Here is a 24,264-nt window from a genome sequence, read left to right as displayed (position 1 = left end):
GACGAGCCGTAAGAATACATTTATAAAATAATCAACAGAGAAGTATGCTTGCAAAATGAGATCCCACCTGATCGGTTGGCAGCAGCGTAAAGTCGTCAGGAGGATTCGTGATGACGTATCGCTTCGAGGACGCGTCACACGACGAGCTCGTGTCGCGAAATCTAAAACACCGGTTTAACATATATTAGCATGACGCTTTACCTGGATCACCCGAGCTGATACACACTGACACACATGTAGTTATCTCTTATTTTTCTTATGGTTGTATTGTTATGAAAAATAATGTTATAGAGAGCCAAAGCCGGAACTAAACAAATATGTAGCTAAACTAAAGACTATGCGGCAGCGAACTAAACGCTAATTAAACATGGTGACATAAAAGACAGAGACAGATAAGACAATAGACAGATAGAGAGACAAAAAATGTTCAAAAATGATATTTTTTGGATGGAGAAACTTACTGCGCGTGATTCACAAATCGCTCATCGCACTCATATTTTTTTTTGTCAAAAAAAATTCTTTCATTTTTCTCGCTCGTGCCGTGACGCAAAAATGCAAAATGCAAAAGATGTGTGCGGCAAAAAATCAAAAATCAAAGAGCAATTATATAGACTTGCGACGTAAGAGGAACGGTATAAAAAGTGGCGGTTTATAAAATATGAATAACAATAAGTAATCATAATAATAATAATAATAATAATAATAATAATGGCAATAATAATAATAGTAATAATAATAATAATAATTGTAAGAATAGTAACAAAGATAGACGGCCACAGGCCTATTTATATATTTTTAATGTGGGGTAATCCAATAAATACCATCCAAGGAAAGAAAGTCCGATACCTGTACCTGTACAGACCAATGCACAGCATTCCGTACGACTTTAAAGCCGCGACAAAGAGATCGCCGTACTTGCCTCCCTCACCGTACTGGGCTAGGGGCCCATCGTACAGCGAGATTTGACCCACCCTGCACCTATCCCGATTTGCTAAACTGTCCGCAGTACTGTAGCAGACGGAGAAAATCGTATCAAATCGTCGTTCAAATATGCTTCCGACGAGTGTTGATCTTATATATTTACCTATAACCTCCCCTTAATCCGGCGCCTTCGGCTAAGATTAACTCGAGTTCGGGCGTCGCACCGCCAGTGATTAGAGATCTTATGAGAGTCAGTGCGTTTTGGTTGAAGTAAGTCTGAAAAAGTGAAGCGGGAGAATCGTTAATTCGCTATATTACCCCAAAACGTCACACCGAGACGTCGTATTCCGATCAAGCGTACCGTAGACATGAGTGAATCCAACACGCTAACAGCGAAGGCAGTGCCGCAAGCAAACGGTTGTGTGAGGTAGAGCTCCGTGTCCGGGTCATCGTCGTCGTCTTGGTCGAGAAACTGAACGTTGCTATCGTTGACAAGCTCTGAAAGACAGGTGATTATTAAAGTTTCTGTGGAATTGAAAACAAAGATAATCATAATAAACATGTATCGTACCTGTTATCATCGGTACGTTCGCCCCGTAGACGGATCCTCTTCTTTGGAGAACGATAGGACTTCCAACTGGAATAAAAAGTAGAATTTCAGTATCTCTATTCTCCCTCGACAAAATGCAATCAGCTAAGCCGGCTGTATAGAGACAGCAGGGCGTGAACCAACCTTGACTCAGAACACCGATTGTGTCGTCGAACGTCATCGCCTTGATGTTGAGGGACGCGAGGATGGCCTCCTTGTCGGCGAGGGTGGGGTCATCGTTGCTAGGCACTTTAGCCGACAGGATGCAACACATGTCACACAGATTCACGTTAACGGCACGCAAGTCTGCTCTGCTCAGCGGCGAACCCTGTGCATCGAAACGACATATTTTCATATAATAACAATGCCATTAGACGAGAATTTGATTCATTCGAGCATGATAATGCAAGAGCAGTGTCTCGCAATCTCGGACCCATTTCGAATTTAGCATCGCTTGGCACTTAGCGACGAAAGTCCCGAGATACTTCGAATAGCTAACATGGCGGCGCATAATTAGTCGTTGTGAAGCAGCCGTATTAATTATATAAGCAGATATATACGGGGAGAAGAGATGGAGAAGTGCACTTACGTTTAAGACCGAGATCTTGGGCAAGTTCTGGAGCATCTTCCACTCGCGCCTAATGTAGTCCACAGATCCGACTATCACTACGTGTTTAAGCTCGTGGTAATGAAAATTGGAAGCTCGCAGCGGCATGACGAGGTTTCTCAGCCCGATGAGGGGCGAGTCCGGATCGGCGAACAGGCAGACGACCACGTGACCGTTTAGCACCGTCATCGCGGCCTGGTTGCGATCCAGTATGCAGTCTTCGAGATTTCGGGCCGGGCTCCAGTGGAACATGCCCGTCGAGTCGTATTTCATCTCCGTCTTCTCGAAGTCGAAGTCCTTGGCCTGGTCGTCGGCGATGCCGATCTGCAGGCCACCGTTGTTGTTCACGTTCGAGCCGCCCGACGCACGGTTCGTCGGCCTGCAGTGATGATGGATCCGCCCAGGACAAACGTATGTTATTACTGTACTTTACACCATTTTTTCACACATTTTCATTCCCTTCGTTCAGACTCGAGGTCAGGTGCCATTGGTTATCATCAAAAAAACTTGCACCTCGAGTTTGAAGCGACACAGTCTACAAGCGCGCGCACAGACACACTGTACATTCACACGAATATTATTTAGAATCCTTCATAATGAGCAGTAATGGTATTCACGATAAGATTTACAACCTTTTGTTTTTTCGTAAAAAAACATTCCATCGTAGGTAGACTCGTTAAAAAAACAAAAGGTTATAGGAACACAGAGATTAATGAAATTACGAAGAGAAAGTATAGTGTTATGCGCTGTCCGCGTCGATTGATTCATCTTCGTTTATTTAATATTGAGTTTATTTATTACTGCATTTTAAAACTAACCATTACGTTCTATCATCTAAGAGGCAAACACTAGAGTTAGTTATAGGATAACTTTTGTATTGTACATAATTTCTAAGGCAATATACACTGAAAGCAAAAGCACCAACTACAATTAACAAAAAACTGTACAGAGTAACGTAAATTAAATAAATCAATAAACTCGTTGACTTTCAAACTAAGATCAATTTGCATCTACGTTTCAAAATTCATCGATACTATTTAGATAAAAGTAGTAAATACTACAGCGGCTGTTAGTAAAATAATTGCTTTACAAATTAGAAAGTTCTTATTATCTGTCAAAGATATTCGAAGAATCCAAACTAAGTATCAACTCTATAAGCTATAACAGTACCAATTTATCGAAATGATGCAAATGAAAGTGAGAATTTGTTATAACATTGTTTTCCTTCTCTATAATGTTAGTTCAGATTAGAAATTTCAATTCATCACATAATAAACTCGCGGTGCTAGCGCGCGCACAGCTACTCGCTAATTAAGCATTAAACTTCGCGTTAACTCGGCTAAATTAATTCCGCTCGCACAGGCCGCGAGCAATTTCGTAAAGTGCAAAAAGTATATACGTATACTTTATTTTGTTAGGAAAGGCACAGGTAGAAATCGCTTTCTCTCGATCTAATTCTACAGGCATGCAAAGGAGCTTTCATGCATAGAAAAAAAAACGTTAAAATAAAAAATGAAAAATAAATTGGTGATATACAACGGGCGTCAAATAAAGCGTACATGAGTTTTTTCACTTCGTAGGCGAGATGGTAGCCAGCGTATGCGGACTCCTCTTGTTGCGATCTGGAAAATTAGAAGGTGAGCGTACACGTAGGTTTCACAACCCATTCTTGTTCATCCCTATACACTTTTTTCCTATCACTAAAGTATGTAAATAGTCTAGAAATTAATTTCGATCGATCTGCAAGTATTACTGTTGACTAAGAATGATTTGATGATCAGTTGAATTATATGAGCGTGAACTTTTGCCGGTACCAGTACGTGTATATATATATATATATATATATATATATATATATATATATATATATATATATATATATATATATATATATATATATATATATATATATATATAAATAAAACAGTAGTCTAAGTATGAAAAATCGTACATGCAACTTTCGTAACAAGGATAGAAAGTTTAGAAATACACAATTTCAATCAAGAAATATAAAATATTTGCAACGCATCACAACCTCTAACTGTTACAGAACACAAGAAAGAACGTAAACCAAGTTTATATTTATGTATATATAGTAAATGTTGAAAAATTCTTGAGACTTTTATCTTGGTAATTATTTCTTTGTGGCGATATGCGTGCATGATATCTAAAGTTATATTTAAAAAAGTTATGGCATGTATTTCAAGGGAAAAAATGCGAATTTGATGGAATAGTCTAAGTTTAAAGTGTCCGAGATGAAGTTGATCTCAATTGTCAAGATTATATTCCGCGCGTCGATGATGAGTATGATGAAAAAACGACTTTCCGAGAAATATTACGACATGAGCCTATTTTTCAAAAACTATTCCTAATTGCGTTGCCATCATCTGGCCAACGCGAAAAAATGTACGCAAAAAATAATTAAAAAAAAGAAAAAAATAACGAACCATCGCGTGATGAGTGCCGTAGCGGGTGAACATATGCGAAAAATGCGTGATGGAGGAGAGCAGCGGCACGAGTCAGTGGAATGAAACTTTTTTTATAGCAAGTAAAAGACTGCAAGATATTCATTAACCACCAAATCTGCAGCAGCTGCCTTCCAAAGTATGCGTGACAATATACGATTAAGATGTATACCAAAATACAAAAAAAAAACTGCACAAGGTGCAGGTGAATGTGTCGAATTCTGGTGAGTGTGAAATATGGTAGACACTTTTTTGATGATGCACTGGATTTTTTGTTTATTTGTTCTCCTACTCGTCTCTCCTTCTCTCTTTCTCTCTCTCTTTTTTGAGTGACGTGGCATAGAAATCGTGACGATATATAAAAGACAAGGAAAGACTAAAGAAGAGAGAGAGAGAGAGAGAGAGAGAGAGAGAGAGAGAGAGAGAGAGAGAGGGAGAAAACGGGAGAGATATTATTTTCCGGCGACGTCGCGCGCGTCTCGGGTACCTCTGATTGTACGGCTGATTCGGGCTTGACAAACCCTCGCTGGCGGTCCTATTTACGTTCGGCTTCACCTTGTTGACCTGCTTCGTCGAGTTCATCGTCGTCATTCCCACGGAATTTCGGTGGTTGCGCATAGCTGTAACACACACACACAGGGGAAGGGCGGCAAAGCCCCTTGGTTTAATGACCATCTCTTGCGATTCTGCGAAAACACGTCATTGTGCGAAGTGCCGAAGGCTTCAACAGGGCAAAGCATGCAGTGATTTGGGGCTTTTGAAAAGTGAATCAGAGCGTCGGAAAACAATTGTCAAGAGTTTAACCCTTTGCCCTGCAGATATGCCTTGTGTGTGCATATATAAGTATAGCAAGAAATGTTGCAAAACTCACCGTTCGGATCATCAAGATCGCGACTGATTTCACCTAGAATGCGAAGATAGGAATTAATACGAGCCATCGACAGATCGATACATCGAAAAAATCGAAATACTATAAAAAAGACAAGAATATGTAATGTAATATCAAGAGGTTCAAAAATAGTTTATCAAGTTCGACACTGACAATATATATATATATATAACAATATACTCTGCATGTGACAAAAAGTAGTATTAGTAGTAGTCCCCCGTACTGCGCAATGCTTCATAATATTGTGTGTCTGTATAGATGTGTATGCATTCATCGACCTGCAGTCCCCCCATGCTTACAGGCGCGCTCGCAATACACTTCGCTCGGCTCTCTCTCCGGTGTGCAGCTGGAGCTGTTCTCTGCATTGTATTGTATATGTGTGTGTGTGTGTGTGTGTGTGTGTGTAGCGCCGCACACCCATACCGGCGCTTATGCGCCAACCGACAGAGAGAAACTTTACCTTGGAGTGTCGTACAGTCGGGATGCGGCTCGGCGCTTCGTCGGAAAAGAATCGTTACCGTTAACTGGGTTGAAAAGCAATTGAATTTTATTTTCAATATTTGAAATCTCAATAAAAATGTGCAACGAAAGTATTTTGACAACTAAAAAGCCGAAGCTTGTTCAATAGGTTGCGGCTCGAATTTCTATGAACCAAATCTTCAATACCGGTTGAATTTTCAAAAAATCACTTCAGTTAAGGTAACTTTCTTATGAAGGACATTTTTTAGATTTATGTAAAGTGATGTTGAATTTCTGTATTATAGAAAATAAATGGAGCATGCGACAGTATCGGGGAAAATCGACTTGAACTAGTCACTAAAAAGTTTTTTTTTGTGTGTATTGAAAGTTGTCGACAACTTCATACTTACGAATCAGTTTACAAAAAAAATATTGTAATACTCTATAATGTAATAATGTAATTTATACTAAGCCTTATAGAAACGAAAACTATTTTTTACTGTGTGTACTAAGTTAAATTAAACAATTTCTATTACTACAGTGAAACTACGCGAATCTAATAGATTGAAAAATTCAAACAAATAGTGAAACATAAAAACTGTGAAAGAGATGAAAAATAAGACAATTCATTTTGTTAGTGTATGAATGTAACGATAATTGTTTACCATTGGAAACGTATGCAGTGAGTTAGTGAATTTAAATTTAAGCAAGTAATCGCGACGGTGTGAACTTGAAAAAAAAATTACTTCAGAATAAGATGAAAAAAAAAGGGTTTTCTTAATACAGCATAAGAAAAACATCAACCACACCCTTTAGATTAAGCCAAAAAACGCGATTACGTATCTGATACAGCAGGACTCGTACAGTAACTTCATTATCAATACGTTAAAATTAAAAAATAAAAAACAAAAAGTATAGGCATCCGCTGCAGGCGTAACGTATAGTTATAGTGCTGCTCATTAGTTCGTTAGTTAGAGATAGACATAGGCAGAAATAATAGAGATAGAGATAGAGAGCAAACTGCGAGACTGTAGCATGGTTTGACTGAGGCGTAACTGTACCTCTCACGTGAACCATCTTGGGCAGTTCTGGCGGGGTGAATGTGGGGGGAGGATGGTGGTCGTCTGTAACAAATTACTACACATGTTAGCTACCCTAGCTAAATCACCTATTGCCTAATAGGTCACACACTACATGTGGCTACTTAGAACAATAAGTATTTACTCTAACTAATAATACTGCATTGCAACAAAAGTGAGAGTCGAACCATTTCGAATTCGCGCGCTGTGTGCCGATAATAAATGCATTTGCGAAAAGCGAGCTGCACTCAAGAACGATCGGTATAGCTTGCCAAGCATCCGAAAGGGTTCGCTCGTCGAGTACGTTTCTAATATATAATAATAATAATAATAATATAAAATCAATCTAAACATTAACAGTGATCTCTTCTAAGAGATATATAGAATATAGAAAGTGGCCAGCGGCTTCCACTACAAACGTGCCTGCAATGCGGAGCACCCGCTGTTGGCTATAGCTTTTAATAGCAATATCGGTTCGATCGAATAAACGTCTGTTTGCTCTTATCTTCATGGGCGATGCAAATATTTAAAGCGCAATTTTAACCTCGATCCGCGCTGCGCGACGAAGGCACGTTTATATTGAAAGAGCGAGACCTTTATCCGGGAAACTATTTTTCCGGATCGCAGCTACTCTACCTATATATTTATATAAAGTACTTATATATATACGTGAGCATGCAGCGTGCATAAATTGAGGCGGTGGTGATCGATCGAATTCGGCGAAAATTGAAAAACACACACCGTCGTCTCTCTGCGCCGAGATTAATTTTCGCGCTTTGAAAAAATATCAGCGAGCGACAACTGCGCCGAGCAACGACGGTGGTGGCATTTCAGCATTCGGTCGTTCGGAATCGCTCTTACCAGGCGTGTAATCACAGCGTGATCGTACCGTGATAGTTTTTTCAACTAGATACAATAAAGGTATAGTAAGAAATACCTCGGTGGCAACTACATTGAAAATCATATACGTAATTGCAAGAACGCGTGAGAGAGGCATAATTCGTGTGTTCGACCAACGTTGTCATCAAACGTGTAGCGGGGGATCGCGTCGTTGGATAGGTGGTCTGTGTAATTATTGGTGTCTACTGCATTCGAGAAATCGGAAGTGCTGCGGTGTGTAATGCGCAAGTACAGTGATAATAATAGTGATAATACTGCGGGCGTATAACATCATGCACGGACCATTGTGCGAAAGCGTTCGGGGTAAGATGTACATTATGCTTCAATTATCAATTTTCTTTATCGACTTTGTGAGTGAACATAACAAATTATAGTGCAGAAAGATATAGAGAAGTGGTATAGAAGTAGACGAAAGTTTGAGAGAAGAAACAGAGAGATAAGTGAAGTACGCGATAATCGATATACACATAGATATAGATTTGTATGTACATAATACTGCAGTAGCATAGATAATATCGCCGAGTGATAAGTAATTTGCATGTCTCGATCACCAGCGTGAGAAAGGGCAATATATCGTTGAAATGGCGCCGATTGAGAGGAAATTCCCGTGTAAAATACTAGGCGAAATTCGAAGTCACGAAACGTAGGCGAGATCGTTCCATACATTTTGCAAACGCGACGACTTATCATACGGGATGTGTGCTGATTTTCGTAGCTGCGCACGAAGTTTGCTCGATCCTATACCTTGCGCATTTTTCAGGGACCATTTAGCAAGCCGAAGACTATAACCGATGCATAAATAAAATTCTGAAAACAAGAGTGCGCTTATTCGTAAAATTGCAATGCGTTCATGAAAAATCATAACAAGCGAAGGCTCCCGCGAGAAAGCATGAAAATAATGAATCGCGCGCTGAAAATCCTGAGCTCGATGTTAATACATAGAAGCAGAAAAAAATGTAAGATAAATAAAAACAAAGCCATACAGATGTACTCCACATAATGGTAAACGAAAGCGAAATTAAGCGTTTCGATACAACGAGGTACTCGCTCTGCCTAGCAGGTGTAGTAGAAATACGATTTGCGCAACCGACATTTACGTGACGACAATTAACTAAACAGAATGATGTAGCTTTGCACTGACAAATCATTACTCCGCCGATTGCACGCTTTTCTGGTACAATAAATACATATTATGTGTTCCTACGTAGCCAACGGCCATATCATAGCGTCAATATACAGGATGTACGCGAGGCGCCAAAATATTTAGAGAATTACAAAAATACTTTCGCTTGATAATCTTAATCGATTAAGTACATGTTATGTGCGCGAAGGCTGCTTGAATTACTTTGTATACGAATACGTGTAAGTTGGGTATATATAAATCTGTTACATATATAAGGCATGTAATATATAAAGATACAATATATAATATATGGATGTACAGGAAAATACCCTCCAGAATCTAATTGCGGACTTACTTGCGTACGAGAAGTCGTCACCTGTGTGTGAAGGAGAGTTGAGAACACACAAGAAGAGCGAATAGAGAAGAGTGAGTGAGAGAGAGACACACAGACACATAGAGAAAGTTAGTTTTTAGTATATATTATATATTTTACATTTTCGTCGCAGTCTGCGCGTGTACACACACACACATATATATATATATATATATATATATATATATATATATATATATATATATATATATATATATATATATATATATATATATATATATATATATATATATATATATATATATAGCTCGTATTTTTGCATTACTACGTATGTATATATATATATGTGTGTGTGTGTGTATGTGTGTTTGCGCGTCTGTACATGAGTTGGTGTGTTCGGTCGCGTCTATGTTTTTACCGAGGAGAACTGATAGGTGTTTATTACGTTAGTTTACGTTTAAGAGCTGATGTATGGGAGCCATGATGATGTAAGTGCAGGGAGAAGGCGGGCGTTACCGCTCTTATTAGGGTATACTCGCGTCCTTCGTGTTTGCTCGTATACGTATATATCGAGAATGCAAATGTATTCATGACTTTGGTCGTGTCATCGTGTGTCTACGTATAGGTATATGACCGGTTGTTGACTGAATGAGATGCTGCGACTTTGTCGTAAACTATATCGTTTATGATTAGTAGTACCCTGAACTGTTTTTTTTCCGCGCTATATTAGTCTACTGGGCAATTTCTTGCGCCTGGCGTAATTTTAACGCAGTGGATTTAAAGATGCATTAGACGAGCCGTTTTAGATAAAACTAATTAGGTTAATGAATTTCGTCAGCACTCGGTCCAATTACTTTGTGAGAGACGCGTGTGAGTGCTATTTATACAGAGAGGATGGAAAAAAAGTTGACGCGAAGTAGCGCAAGTGTGTGTTGTTTTTGTAATTTGATACGCGCGAGTTCATGTTTATAGGTGAAAGGTAAGTATATTAGACATGAGTTTGAAGAGAAAAGAAACGAGAGATGATCTGCAGAAGTTAGAATGATAAGTAGTTATAGAATATAGTTCTCACGTACTGAACCAATACTTGTATAACAGCTTCGATCGTAAAAATTGTAAGGAATAGTCATATACCACGTATAAAACAACTCAGAGAAAATATGACACGTACGAATTTATATATTAAAACTAGTTCTATACGTCAATAAGGTTATACATGTATTTTTATGCAAATCCGCCTGTCTCTTACGATTTGTCATATATACACGCATCACATGACTAAATAATAATTCATGTATAATATAGATCTTAAAAGAAAAAACCGCTCATCGTCAAAAAATATAGACATCGATGCAAATCTTTTATTAACAGTACATGTATACACACGTATAAAGAACATTTTATTCATGTACAGCATCTCATAATCGTGAACTCCATATATATAGTCTTTAAAGTTCCAATTCACCAACAATAACCATTGAAGACACTTACAAACTTTATATATATATATATATATATATATACTACATTCCTTACGACATTGATATATAGTTATACAAAGTGACGTAATATATAAATCGTAGGTTGCAGATAACCAGGAAAACACCACATCAATGAAAGGTTTTCAAACACTAATGTATTGGGTAATCTACTTTGGATTCACTTGGTGATGATGGTTTGAAATAATCTTGTATTATTGGTGCAATTCAATTTTTCGTTCGAATTATTTCCGATATGAGGCAATTTCTATATCGCGTGTGTGTCGAAACCAAATTGCACCAATGGAGAAAAAGTTTGTACATGTAACTTTTCATTGGTACGTCCCTTGTTTCTATATAGTAGCCTACCCTTGATGTCTCTGAGACGAATTTAAGTTTTGTGTGTTGAAAATATATAGTTCGTGATGAGGGTAAATGACGAAGTATATGATAATCATGAGTTCGTGTGATGTTCAAGTCGAGTGTGAGGATGATAATCAGATTAGAGTCACAGAAAGAGCCTCGCCATCTGTATATGCGTTTTAATTAAGTTTAACTTCGCGATAATTTGAGAAAATGGCTTTTATTTGTAACTCTACTCCGAGACAAATCAACATTTATGCTCGTCCAAAAGAAGCAGACACTTTTATCGCAAAAAGACCAGTTTCCTCGTATAATTAAAAATTCAGCATTGATAAAAAAAATTGCGTCTCCTCAGTCAGAAACGAGCATGAATGGTAATAATCCTAGTATAAATTATATATTTTAATTAAAAACGACATTGATGGAACAGGTAGACATTGGAAATGGACAGGAAAATCGGTCAAGAGTACATACGCGCGAGAGAGTAAGAGAAGAGGGGGGGGGGGCAAGGAGGCAAAGGGGAGGACAGTCGATGATGAAGGGCTGTGATATTTGCGTACTCGGCCGAGGATAGTTTGGTCTTCGATCGGAAGTTTCGCTGATCCATAAATACATATATCTATATACGCGTATGCGCACGCGTGCAGGCGAACTAGCTACCGCGAGGCAATAAATCACGACCCAAGGCTGAGCATGGAGAGATAGAGGCGGAGAGCAGCGCTTCGCTCGACTTTAGCTCTCGGCGGCGCGGCGGGCCGATTCGATAAAAAACGCGCGCGAGGGCTCTTCTGCAGCACACTTTTGATTTTTTTATGACTTTCCGATTTCACGCTGCGCTTGACCCGAGAAATTAGCCCACCGAGCTTCGGTTTTCGCTCGATTGAATCGCTTGATTGGTTTGTTTGTTTTCGCGATTAGGAACGCTGCCGAGCGTGGGCGCCGGACGCGTGGAAAATATTCTCATCGGCGACGGGCACATTTCGAGCGAGCTTGCGATTCTTCCTTATATAATGATGGTGCTTCGTGAATGTTACCAATGAACTGCGAACATGAAAAGAATCCAATACGTGCTTTCAAGAAAGAGTTAAACACTTATATTCACATGTCTATAATACCCAACATCATTGTATTTACAAGTTCTCTACGAAGCTCTGAATGTGACAGCGCCGTTAAGATATGCCTGCATGTACTGCGTTTAACGATCGAAGACCATCCGCAAGTCTGCGTTTACATGGATATGAGATTGTGAGAGACAGTCAGGTGAGTATATGTCGTATGATACAGTTGGATGATGATGATTGATTATAGGTGAGACAATCTACTCTCGGGGGGATACGTACTTGCTCTTCCGACCATCTGAACAGCCCGCACGCCTTTCCGGAATGTGGCCACTGCCCGAAGGGAGAAGAGAACCATAGCTGTTAGTCTTGACATCAAATTCAAGTCGACCCAGGTGCAAGGGTCAACGCACAGAAGGGGGTGGGTTCAGGGGCTAACGAGGGGTGTCATTAATATCGGACGGTGTGATCGACGGTGAATATTATCGCATTACTCTGATCTCGATCGACGCGTTTCTCGCGTACGGTGAACTGCTTTTTCTCTTGCACAAACAATAATTATTAAGCAAGTCAAATGGTTTCACTATACTGCTCGTCTCATTCAGACTAAATCACATCAAATTCGAAGAAATCTTTTGACGGACGAAATTACTCTAATGGAATAAGCCACAGCTGTCGTTGTGCACGAGGTTGTGCACAAATCTCAGCAGCTCATAGAACTTCATGACAATTATACAGTTGTCGAGTGCGGTGATGGTCAGCATAGATTCCACTTGGGAGCGGAACGCGGGAGCGGCGATGGCGATCAACCATTATTACACACCAAGAGTATATAGAGGAGGGTCAATGGACTGTTGGCGGTTGGTTGAGGGGGTTCGAGGGCATTGACACAATCAGCACAGAACACGCACAGGTCGTACAATTAATATCGATGGACGGTCCGACAAAATCAAATATAGAGCCGATGCTGCGGGGAGAGAGGAAGAATCGAGAACGGATGAACGGAACACGATTCTGATAATTTGCTTAAATCCCGCAGTGGCAAAATGAACAAGGGCTATGCATGAAGGTGAACGAATCATCATAGAGGCTGGAGCGAAAGGACTATGGAGTCTTCATACATACTTACATTTATATGTATACGTATACAATGTGATGTTTGCATAGTGGGATGTAGACACGATCGACTTTATTTATTTTTCCATTATTAGTTGATGATGAGTGTACGCATTGTATTTACGCTTGTTCGAATATGCGTGTATATTCGTGTAGATGTATACAGGTGTCCAGATGTTTCGGAAAAATAAGCAGAGATAATTGAAAAGCACTTTGATCACCGAGTACTCGCAACTATATTTGAATTCGATTGGCATGCTTGAAGCGTATCAATTAACTGTACCGAGGTTGCGAACACGAGTATCGGCGCTGATCCAATTAGGGTAACCCAAAAAAGCCCGGTAACGGACTAATTTGTCCGTTTCGATTGTGTACCGCATCGGATCATGTATAGATTTACAAAATACCAATTGAAAAAAGCCAAAACGAAAACGAATACAAGTGTTCGTACGTCGAGTGAAAGTGTTTTTTCAGCTCAGCTCTGTTTCTATGGCTGAGAAAGGATAAAAGAAGGGCGTTAAATTAACCGTGGTGTGAGTCAAGAATGAGGGTAAACCCTGGGCATCAGCTGGAACACACTCATGTTCCGCACCAGTTGAACAGCGTATCGTATTCGCATATTTATTCATTACCATATGGCTAATAATTTAGCCCGAGGCACGAGTGCGCGCACATTTGATATCGGATCGACCGATTGGCATGCGCAAGATGGGCAATTTTCAGGGGCTACTGCGCTGCCGCTGCGGCATTCAGTCGCAATTTCAGCCGCAGCGGAATCGCTTGCCGTGAGCAAGAGAGAGAGAGAGAGGGAGAGAGACAGAGGGATGCACGGAGGAGAGAAAGCAGCAGCTCGCGAAATTCCTGCTTGCAAAATTGCCGCTGAGCCAACCCTCTCTCTCCCTCCCCCTCTTCGAACGTATGCATTTGTGTATGGACCGAATCCTCGGGCCGGAATTATCTGGTAAATCGGAATTCCGGTGTCTCCTATATGAACGAGCTCGTTATGTATGCACGAGCTGGGTGCTTTCGGCAAAAACTGACCTTCTCTATAGGCTTGCTTTCATTGTCAACTTCTAAGCTGTTGATGAAGCGTATAGGAATGTTACATTGAAAAACGTTATTATATCGTTATGGATTCTGAAAAAATCAGTCTTTGCTCCTGAAAAGAGGTAAGAATTTGAAGTGTTATTAGTATATTGCAGCAATGCGCATTAATTATTATATAACAGCAGCCACGCGTTTTTATAAAACTCGTACAAATATCCAACTCTTGCATAGCAGCCATAAAACGTATGTCGTATCAATCGAATTCGCTTGTAAACTCTCCTGATTATGCCTTTTAACAATATTTCTAAGTTTTTTCACGCAAGCTCAACGAAACAGCAACTGTCCAATAATGTCAAATCTGTGCGTTTTATAATGATAAATTTTGTCCACCAAAAAGCCACATTGGAATATTCAAGAACTAAAATATGTAAATAAATAAACACAGAATTACCACTTGAATAAACAGTTAGTTGACTGGTATACTCCAAAAAAAAAAAACAAAAACAAAAAAAAAATATATATATATATATATATAATACCTCTTACGAATATTTAACATTGTACGACACATTTATTTGTAATACGGTAACAATATGTTTAACGTGCGTAAACGAGAAGATGCATTAATATTTTTTTTTTCAAATTGCGAAGCCGTTGCACAGCGATTTATCGTAACTTTTCTATATTCTCGTCATGTAGCAACGCGAGAAACCAAGTCACGTGAACGAATATATATATATAGAGAGATAAAAATTATAGTGTGATAAAAATATGTATGTAATAATAAGAAAAAATGTTGCCAATTAATTTAAAATGGTGTTTTTAGTTTTGCTGTATATGGTATAGTATATAATATAAAAAAGATATGTCAAAAGTAAAACACTGACTTCACGGACGACAATTCGTAAAGCGACGTTAATGCTGCATCGTGGCTATAGCCAAAAGCTCTCAACGTTTTACAGCTCCAACGAAAAAGCTCTTTGAACGATAACATTGTGTGTACACATTGGATAGATAGAAAGGTAGGAAGAGCGTGGACCACGTACACAACTCCATTGCATGTGCATGTGGTCGCACACCGTACGAGAGAGTTCGTGAAAAATTTGGGGGTAAGCATCTTGCCATTAAGAAAAGAGTCGCCGTAGAGTAGAGTCCAAAAGTAATTCATAAAATTCGTCTCACTCATGTCGATGCAACTCTTTTCTTTGTGCATGACGGCACGCTGCTTACCCAGCACGCAAAAGTCAGAGACAAGAGAATCATACGAGAGAAAGAAAATTGCGGAACTGCCACAGACTAAAACTGCTTTTGGATTTAGAAGTGCAGCAATGCTCGACTTTTGCCTTGAGAACTCCTCGAGAAGGAAGCGGAGTCGAAAGGACAATTCGTGGGATAATTGGATGTGGTGTGTGAAAGCAGAGAACGGTAAAAGAGCGTACCGTCGAGGTATCTCTGGAAGACGGTCGGCTTCACCATACCGGACTGCATCATCATCATCCCCACATCTGTAAAAATCCAGCGTTGAACTAAGCGCCTTGTTACATAATCTACTTACGCGGCATGTTACCACAACCTATATACATTATGAGAATTATATAGATACACTTTGTGAGTCTCTGGATAAAATAATACACCTTACAGAGCAATACTGTGACAATCCAAAATGTTTTGTTATCTAAATAATTTCCAAAATACCGTGAGTTTCTAATAATGTTTTTTTATAATTAAGAGACAAATAGAACGAATGTTCCGAAGGCTCAGAATGAAATTCTTTCAATCTATCCGCGAATTGTTTCTTTTTCAGGCTCGAGAAGAGCCCTTGGAAATTGGAAAAATTTTGAACCGTTACAATATTGTGCTGACGGTGCAATGATATATACGTAGTTTCAGGGGCCATGTGCAAAAGGTTAGTAGACAGACATGTAGTGGAAACGGAGCGAGATAAAGGCTTGGGGATATTAAGAGTTACTAAATCGAAAGTTTTTGCTGCGTCCGTTGGCTGTGCTTGCTGCTTGCTTTTTCCTTCGCTAATATACGTACATACATCGATCAGTCATCGATCCTTGTTTGAAGCTTCACTTCGGATCGCAATTATCCAATAGTACGGCTGGCCCATCCGGTGAAAATTCAAGTTTGATGACGAGCGAAATTGGAATTGAGATCAGCTCGAAATATCGGAAAAAGGGGTAATAATTCACAGCAAGGAGAGCAAACCAGGAGTGGGCTCAAATTGAAATCAGTATACAGAGCAGGGGTGTTGCAACACACGTGCTCGTTTGGTTACTCTTACACTACTGCTGATTTTTGTATCACTGTCTCGCTAAATGTGATTTTTTTACATGGTTTTATTTTTTGACAGGCAGCAAAGCGCTGTAAGCGTGTTTTTATGATTTTTCGTTGAGGTAGAAACGAAAGGAGAATTCAAGACACTTATTGTTAAAACGATACAATACTTGAAAGAATCAATTAGATTTCTCATTATTCCTTGCATGGCGATTTGGCACGGAATTAATTTTAGCAAAACTTGATTATACAATGGAATTTCAAAAATAAAATTGAAAAGTATGGCGTTTAATTTTGAGATATCGTTATTCAGCCATTCAAGGTTGTTAAAAAGTGTATTTGTTTATCAGTCAATAATTTTTAAAACTAATAACATTCTCAACAAAATAATCTCCTTTTTTGTCTACCTTATATAGTTCAATTCTGTAGTGGAGCAGTAAAACTGAACACTGGAATCATCATATTTTATAAGACGAAAAGGAAACATAAGATTGTTATTTTTACATTGGATACTGTAAGTTTTGATGAAAAAGTCTATAGCCAGTGTTCAATCTCGATTTACAAAAAACTGAAAAAGGAAAATCGACAAACCGATCGATTACTTTCATGTTTGCCCAGGGTTTATGTATAATTTTCAATGATAATTGTTGAGATGTATGGAGTGTGGCGTAGAATAGTGTGTTACTGATAGTATACTTTCTCTTTTTCATAACAAAATCTATAAAAACCCATTGAACGCAAGGATGAATCCTATATTTGATCCGTACAAAATCTTTAACTTACTCATTACAATTCCTTTCAAAATGGATTTTACGGCTTCGCTGTAATATTATTGCATGTAAAAAATGAGACAATCTTTTCACGCAATATAACAATGATGGCTAAAACAAAAGTTTTTCATTTGGATAAAAAAAAAATAGTGCCAAAGCTGCTATAGCGACCGATTTGGTGAAACGTTGCTTCGAGTGACGCACAAGTTCTCGTTAAAGACGGAAATCCACAGCAAAGAGGACGACGCAAGAGACCGTTTGAAACGCGCGACTGCCCGCATACGTGCACAGTGTAAACAGTACATTATCCCCCTCCCACCCTCCTCCACGATGCTGTTCGAGAACTAATAGACAGACTGAGTGAGAGAGTAAGAGAGATAAAAACCAGAAAAAAAATCTTGAGTAATTCGGGGTAACCGAACCGCGAAATCGGCGCTTATCGGAAAATTTCCACGTCGAAAAATAGATGAGCAGATAACTATAAAAAGGGATGTCAGAAATTCGGAAGCCAGTGATAAAGAGTGAAAAAAAGAGAGCCTTTTCTATTTTTTGCGTTTCGCATTTTTTTATTCCAGGGGCATTATTTTAATTAAAGTAACATCAGACTTTTAATTATGAAAGAATGTGATCGTTGACACACATTTTTTCGCCATCTGTCGTGCAAAAGTCTCGATAATGACAGCTGGCACGTGCGCCAATGTCAATCACGTCTAGTCGAAGTCGATACTCCAATGCCAAGAAGCATGAGAAATAGAGACGCAGTTGATCGCAAGAACCGACAACTATTTCGTGCATGCATGATGACGAGAGAAAGACGCAGAGAGAATCAGAGTAAGAGAGATAGAGATAGAAAGAGAAAGAGTAAAAGAAAGAGAGAATAAGAGACGGAGGAGAGTAGAAGAAGAAATTCGTGAATGACTAGAGTGCAAGCTATATTTATATAAAAAGATAAGTTCCCAGTGATTTTGGAAAACAAAAATTAAAAAAAGGGTACTGGTCAGGTGGGCATGCGCCAGCTGACTGAAAACTTTCTAGTTTGAGTGATTAGTATATGGCAAACTCGAAATTCATTGAAACGATATCACTTTGTGAATGCAATCAAATAGCATTTTTTTTACTTTTAACAATGTTTATTTTGTTCTGAAAAATAAGATGTTGCGCATTTTTATTTATAATTTTATGATGCCGCTTCAAAGAATTTTTATTTATTAAAGGCAGAATAGATAGGTTATTATGGATCAATGGAACTCATTTTTTTCAGTGTTGCATGTTCATCTCAGCAACGACGTTTCGTTTTTAAGAAATTGGCGCTTTCTCGAGCGCTCAGCAGTCCATTTGAGTAAGAGGAGCGTTTGTTTCCAAAAATTTATTGCGCATGATCCAGAGAGTGAGCGTTCAGGAAAAAAAGGAAGACAAAGATAGTAAAAAAGACTAAGAAAGTCTATAAAAGAGAAGAATTAAAAACGAAACGTCATCTGAGCAGCATTCCAGTGTTTTTGTCTAGCTCGGGTGTCTGCCATAAAGAGGAGTACAGTGTAAAAGAGAAATATAGAGAGAGGTAAAAAAATTATGGTGGGTAGACAGTGGGCTTGGGATTGAATGCAGAGCGCTTCATCGCCATCATCATAACCATCATAAAAAACGCCATTATCATCGCCATGACGTATGCAAAGTAATATATAATATTTATGTATAATAATAAACGGATACAAGAAAAACTCTTATACAAGGTGTGAGCAAAAAGGTCGCAAACTGCAAACGGTGGTTTTTAATAAGTAAAAAGAGAGCTTGACAGAGTAAAAGAGCGAGAGACAGAGCAGGGTAGAAATCAGTAAATGGAGTAAACAAAGGAATACAAAATTTTTAATTCAGTAAAGAAAAATTATTTCATTGTTAAAGAGCGGCTTTCAGATAAAAGGGAGGCGTAAACAATATGTTGAAAAAACGTTCAGCAACAAATTATTCAGCCAACTCAGGGCGAATCATTTTCAATTTCAGATTAAAGATAAAAGCTGAAATTAAAAATGGGCTTTAACAGAAAGAAACTTAGAGGGAAGAGAGCAACGAGACATTGCAAAATAAATAAATCGCATAAGTAGTGGTTAAGGAGACGATAGTAATAAAGTTGTCTAGAAAAGAGTTCCAGAAAAAGACAGAAACAGAGCGAGAGAAAGAGGAAGAGAAAGAGTTTTTAAAGAAGTATAAAAGACAGAGTTTAAGCGAGCGAGTGAGAGACGTTACCTAGGTCCCGGCCCCAGGAGCGCTGCTGCTGCCCCACTAAATCAATATATCACAATAGTATTGTCACAACCATGTCACTTTTTAGTTATTTGTCGCAATTATATTTTTTTCTGGTATTATTTTTTTGCGATCCGTGCTTTTAATTATTGTTCAAATTAGGATTATATCATTCTGGATAGGGCTAAAAACTGTTACTGATTTTTCTTTTATTTTTTTAATTACACGCTAATAAAAGGATTTCTTGTTAGTTCTAGACTACATCAAAGTATAAGTCATACGCTTATGAAAAGTACGAAGGTAAGCATATTAGCGTTTAACTAACGATTAACACTAAAATTCTAATGTAACCATTACATACTTTAAAATGCAAAATTTTGTCATGTGTTATGAAATAAACGTGTGACTTATACAATATTCAAAGTTACGATTTAATCACGCGTCTACGCGAGCTAAGTTTTTTTCAGGGTCAGGGACAACATAATTTTTATTTAATTTTGGAAAAAGTCAATTAGATCAATTAAATCTTGTTATGAATATTTTCTTTTATAAATATGATTGGAAGGACTTACAGTTTTTGCACTTGCATTTCTTGATCAATGTCTCGTCTTTGATGTCTTCGTGACAAGCTTTGCAGTAGAACCATGCACTGAAATAAAAAAATAATTATACTAATCTTTACCTGATTTTATTGAAAATGATATCGTCTTTGCCTATTTGTTCTGAGATTATCAAATTATAATACAAGATTTTTTGTCGATATGGAAACTAAATGAGAACAAATATATGGAGTATTCAACGAAAATACCCACCGCTTGACTTCATCGGCTGATTGAGCAATGAAGAATCCCTGAGTATTAGCAGCGATCTTGGCACCACGTGGATTTATCGAGATCTTGCTATCTGAACCTCCTTCCCCTTTGATCTCGATCGCCAACAACAACAGCTTCAGTTTTGTGAAGCATAACCTAGGATAATTTCAGAATGTGACATCGCATCGGCACTAATCTCGCATAGATCTATATACGTGTAAAGTTTATATATTTGTGCCTTGTGTTTATAATAAATAAAATATGTAAAAAAAATTTAATGTACATGTATTCAGTGTACTATATTGTCAGTGTATATGTGTGTTAACTGATTTGTATGTAAACAAATGAGGCTTAGAATAAAGTGGCTAAGTTCATATTTTGAATAGCAGATAAGTTTATAATTTCTTCAATTAATTCAACAACTTAATGTTGATTACTTATAATACTGGGCCACTTAATCCACAGCGACAGATAAGTCTTCGCTCTATATTGGGCACAATGTCAAATATTCATGCAGAGTTACTGGCACAGATGTGACAATACTTATAACACATTAATATATGGTGCAGCAAAAGCTTAACAGACACATTAAAGGTACAATGATGCTTTACATAAGTTCTTGTAGAATGTGATAATCATAGCAAATAGTAAAGCATTTATGTTACAGATGGGTAAACGTGAAAAATTAGATGATACAATATTACAGATGGACACATGCTTGCAAGTAATTCATTTGCTCTAATGTTTAATTACATTAATCTAACCTTATTCTAAACTACAATAATGACGTTAAAAAAAAACTATCAGGTACATAAAAATAGTATTAAGTTAATTAAAGGATCATCAACTATAGTCTTGGTATCATATTGTGTTTGTATAAATAGAAGTCAGAAGTATAATATGGATAAATTGTTGTATACGTCGGAAGTATACACTATTAAAGATTTCTTTATAATGAGAATAAATGTCTATAAAAAAAAAAATAAATTGTACAGATATGTATTAAGATCTAAGTAGAATAACTGTATCCTACTACATAGTTAACTCCCACACACGCAAACGATAGAAATAGTGAAAGTGTATAGTCATAACAAGGCTTAAAAAAACTTAAGAGAAATAGTTTAAACAAAAAAAAGTCCAATTTATTGATAATAAATCCAAAATATACTTTTTATTGCCAATAAAAGGCAAATAAATAGTTAAAAATAATATCATCCTAATATTTATTTATTACAAATTTATGTTTAGTTTAACTTAATGAATATATATCTCAGTGCAGGTAACTTATAAAAGCATAATGTGCTGCGGGAATGTATATTTTACGCAATAAGTTTTTATTACTAATTAAATCAATTAAAAAAAATATATAAATTAGAAAGAAACGCGGTACGTGAAGAAACTTACGGGGTGACGATTTTTGAGTTGCACGAAAAGAGAGCAGCGGGCATGCTTTATATAAGAGACTCAACATAATTAGAAAGAGGTTTCTATAGACGTCTAATAGATAAACGTAAGTACTACAGAATTGTGGTAATAGGATTTGTGTTTTGAAAATAAACAAAAGTAAACAGTTGTCTTTACGCGCGATCCGCATCTTTTGTTGAATGATTTAGCCCTCTTTCATTTTTACAATCACTTCAGGATATTTGATCAATTTGTCAACTTTTATTTATGCAATTCCGAGATAGCGCAGAAAAATTAAATTCACTTCCGTATTTCGCGTAACCCCCTACCCCTTGGTAGTACGCATACGTTCGCGGGCGTAGCTCATAAACAACTGATAGAGAGCAGAGAGGGAGCATCAGTGAGACAACAAAGCCATTCAGAGAACTATGAAGTTCGCAAGTTCAGAACTGCGCCGGCGCGAATGCGAAAACAGACTCAGCGAAACTCTCCCTCTCCCCGCGTATACACGCGCACAGCGAGTACGAGATAACTCGGATGCTACCGTCGTCGCTGTTCACACCCTCTTGATGTAGCATTACATTTGCGAGAAATCGCACTATGTTGAAGCTGTTATAATTCTCATTTCACGATCCTAACTTTAGTAAATTTTGTCTGAGTTTTATTCTTGAGTTGCGCTAGTTCTTTAAAGTTACGTGGATTATTACATATATTACCGCAACACGCATTAGAAATTATTTTAATCTTCAACAATTTAGTTGTGTTATAGAAAAGGTCCAAAGTCTTACGTAGACAAATAAACACAAGGGAGCTTCACAAAGATAAAATAATATACTCGAATATAGGGGATCGTCATCGCACCTGTTTATCGAATGAATAGTTATAATTATAAAAGTAAACAAAAAACTAGGTTTAAGGATTTGTGCAATCATTCCCTAGGATATACTGCGGGGAATAAGTTATAAAAGTGTAATAAGAAAAGAGAAAAAACCTATTATACAATTACAAAATGCAAATACGCCCGAACGTATACGTTGACTGGTGAATTTCTCTATATCCATCAAAAACAAAAAAGAGAAAAAGTCGCTAAAGGAAATCTATCCAGACATTACGTATACGAACGTCAAAAAGTAGTGGAATGGTAACAGAAAGAACAAAAATGGAAGACTTAACAAAGAGGGAATCTCTTTCAATACGAAACAAAAAAGAAACGAGGACAGGGTTGTCGCATCTATGAGGAATAGCGAACAGTCGTAAGACCGTAAGAAGGATAGAAGGAATATGCTGATATAGACATACTCTAGAACCAATAATGGGAAAAATTAAAGGTAAACAAAAGAAAAAAAAAGAAATAAAGAAAAGGAGAGAGAGGGGGAATGTGCATGGTAGAGGATAGTGACATATTGTTTGATAGCACAGGACGTATCGCGTGAGAAAAAAGTTGTCTAAAAATATAAAGAGAAAAAAAAAAGAAGAAAAACGAGTCACAAACGGTAGAAAGAAATACTAGACAGAAAAAGAGTATGTGACACATAAAGAATGAATCGCGTTTCGTTATGCTTCCTTCAACATTTTTTTGTTCTAATTCTCTACTTTGAAAAAGAAAAGCTCATTTTGTCGTAGCACACTCAACGATCTCAAATTGAAAAAATCAAAAAATGTTTGGCGAACAACGATTCACTCGTGAAGAGATCTACAAACAGAGATTCAGAGATAAAAGGGGTACAGAAGGAGAAAAAATAGACAAAAATAGAAAGACGACAGAGAAAAAGTAGAATCGAGTTTGCATGTGTGGCAGCCGTTGGCAGCGAGCAACTTACTCGCTGGCTTGGGGGAATGTCATCCCGGTAAAGGACGGGGAGAGGGTTTCCGTGTACATCTCGCAGCCCGTGCCCTGCAGGTAATCATTCTGCCACGCCTGAGTGTCCGGCGACTGAAACACCAACCAACCATGGCGACCACGTCATCACAAGCATTCCCTTTGCTAATATTTCCGAGAACTTGCTCGTTTACTTTTGCATTTTTTCATCAAAACAGACGCTCCCAATCACGAGAAGAAACAAGGCCAAATAAAATTTAGCCAGTCACTGTCTTTGCTTACAGGTGAGGCATGGGTCGTTTCACACAAACAGTGGATTACAAAATGAAAATTAAAGATTGCGTCTAAAAAGTGCACAAATTTGAGTGTTCAAGTTTAAAAAAAAAAACAGACATTGTGCTTCTTCTCGTAGGTGGGACTTGCGAAGTGTAACCGTTATTGTTTTTTAAGTTAATAATTTTTTTCTCATCATCCAAGCATAAGTCAAAGAGCGTGAATAATTTCAAACAT

The 24,264-nt window shown here is 37.9% G+C and overlaps 1 protein-coding gene across 14 annotated transcripts in view; it reads right to left on the bottom strand.

The window, feature by feature from the left end:
- Slo (slowpoke) overlaps positions 1-24,264 on the bottom strand; it is a 92,139-nt gene that overhangs the window by 7,979 nt on the left and 59,896 nt on the right. For 2 of the 14 annotated variants that reach the window (XM_031931607.2, XM_032600059.1), the window contains exons 11-27: positions 23,756-23,868; positions 20,532-20,687; positions 20,292-20,368; positions 19,723-19,758; positions 12,548-12,598; positions 9,388-9,408; positions 6,992-7,054; positions 5,454-5,486; positions 5,070-5,202; positions 3,677-3,739; positions 2,100-2,496; positions 1,655-1,838; positions 1,493-1,558; positions 1,283-1,419; positions 1,085-1,197; positions 847-1,008; positions 68-161 (exon numbers count right to left, since the gene is read on the bottom strand). In XM_031931607.2, the coding sequence (XP_031787467.1) occupies positions 68-161; positions 847-1,008; positions 1,085-1,197; positions 1,283-1,419; positions 1,493-1,558; positions 1,655-1,838; positions 2,100-2,496; positions 3,677-3,739; positions 5,070-5,202; positions 5,454-5,486; positions 6,992-7,054; positions 9,388-9,408; positions 12,548-12,598; positions 19,723-19,758; positions 20,292-20,368; positions 20,532-20,687; positions 23,756-23,868 (1,899 nt within the window). Of the gene's footprint in view, positions 1-67; positions 162-846; positions 1,009-1,084; positions 1,198-1,282; positions 1,420-1,492; positions 1,597-1,650; positions 1,839-2,099; positions 2,497-3,676; positions 3,740-5,069; positions 5,203-5,453; positions 5,487-6,991; positions 7,055-9,387; positions 9,409-12,547; positions 12,599-15,867; positions 15,934-19,722; positions 19,759-20,291; positions 20,369-20,531; positions 20,688-23,755; positions 23,869-24,264 lie in introns of all 14 variants that reach the window. The other 12 variants (XM_031931614.2, XM_031931616.2, XM_032600060.1 and 9 more) reach the window with 11 other exon arrangements.

This window comes from Nasonia vitripennis, chromosome 5 (assembly GCF_009193385.2).
Source record: "Nasonia vitripennis strain AsymCx chromosome 5, Nvit_psr_1.1, whole genome shotgun sequence".
Classification (NCBI taxonomy): Eukaryota; Metazoa; Arthropoda; class Insecta; order Hymenoptera; family Pteromalidae; genus Nasonia; species Nasonia vitripennis.
The sequence above is the reverse complement of the archived record's forward strand: the minus strand, read 5'-3'. Positions and strand labels throughout refer to the sequence as shown.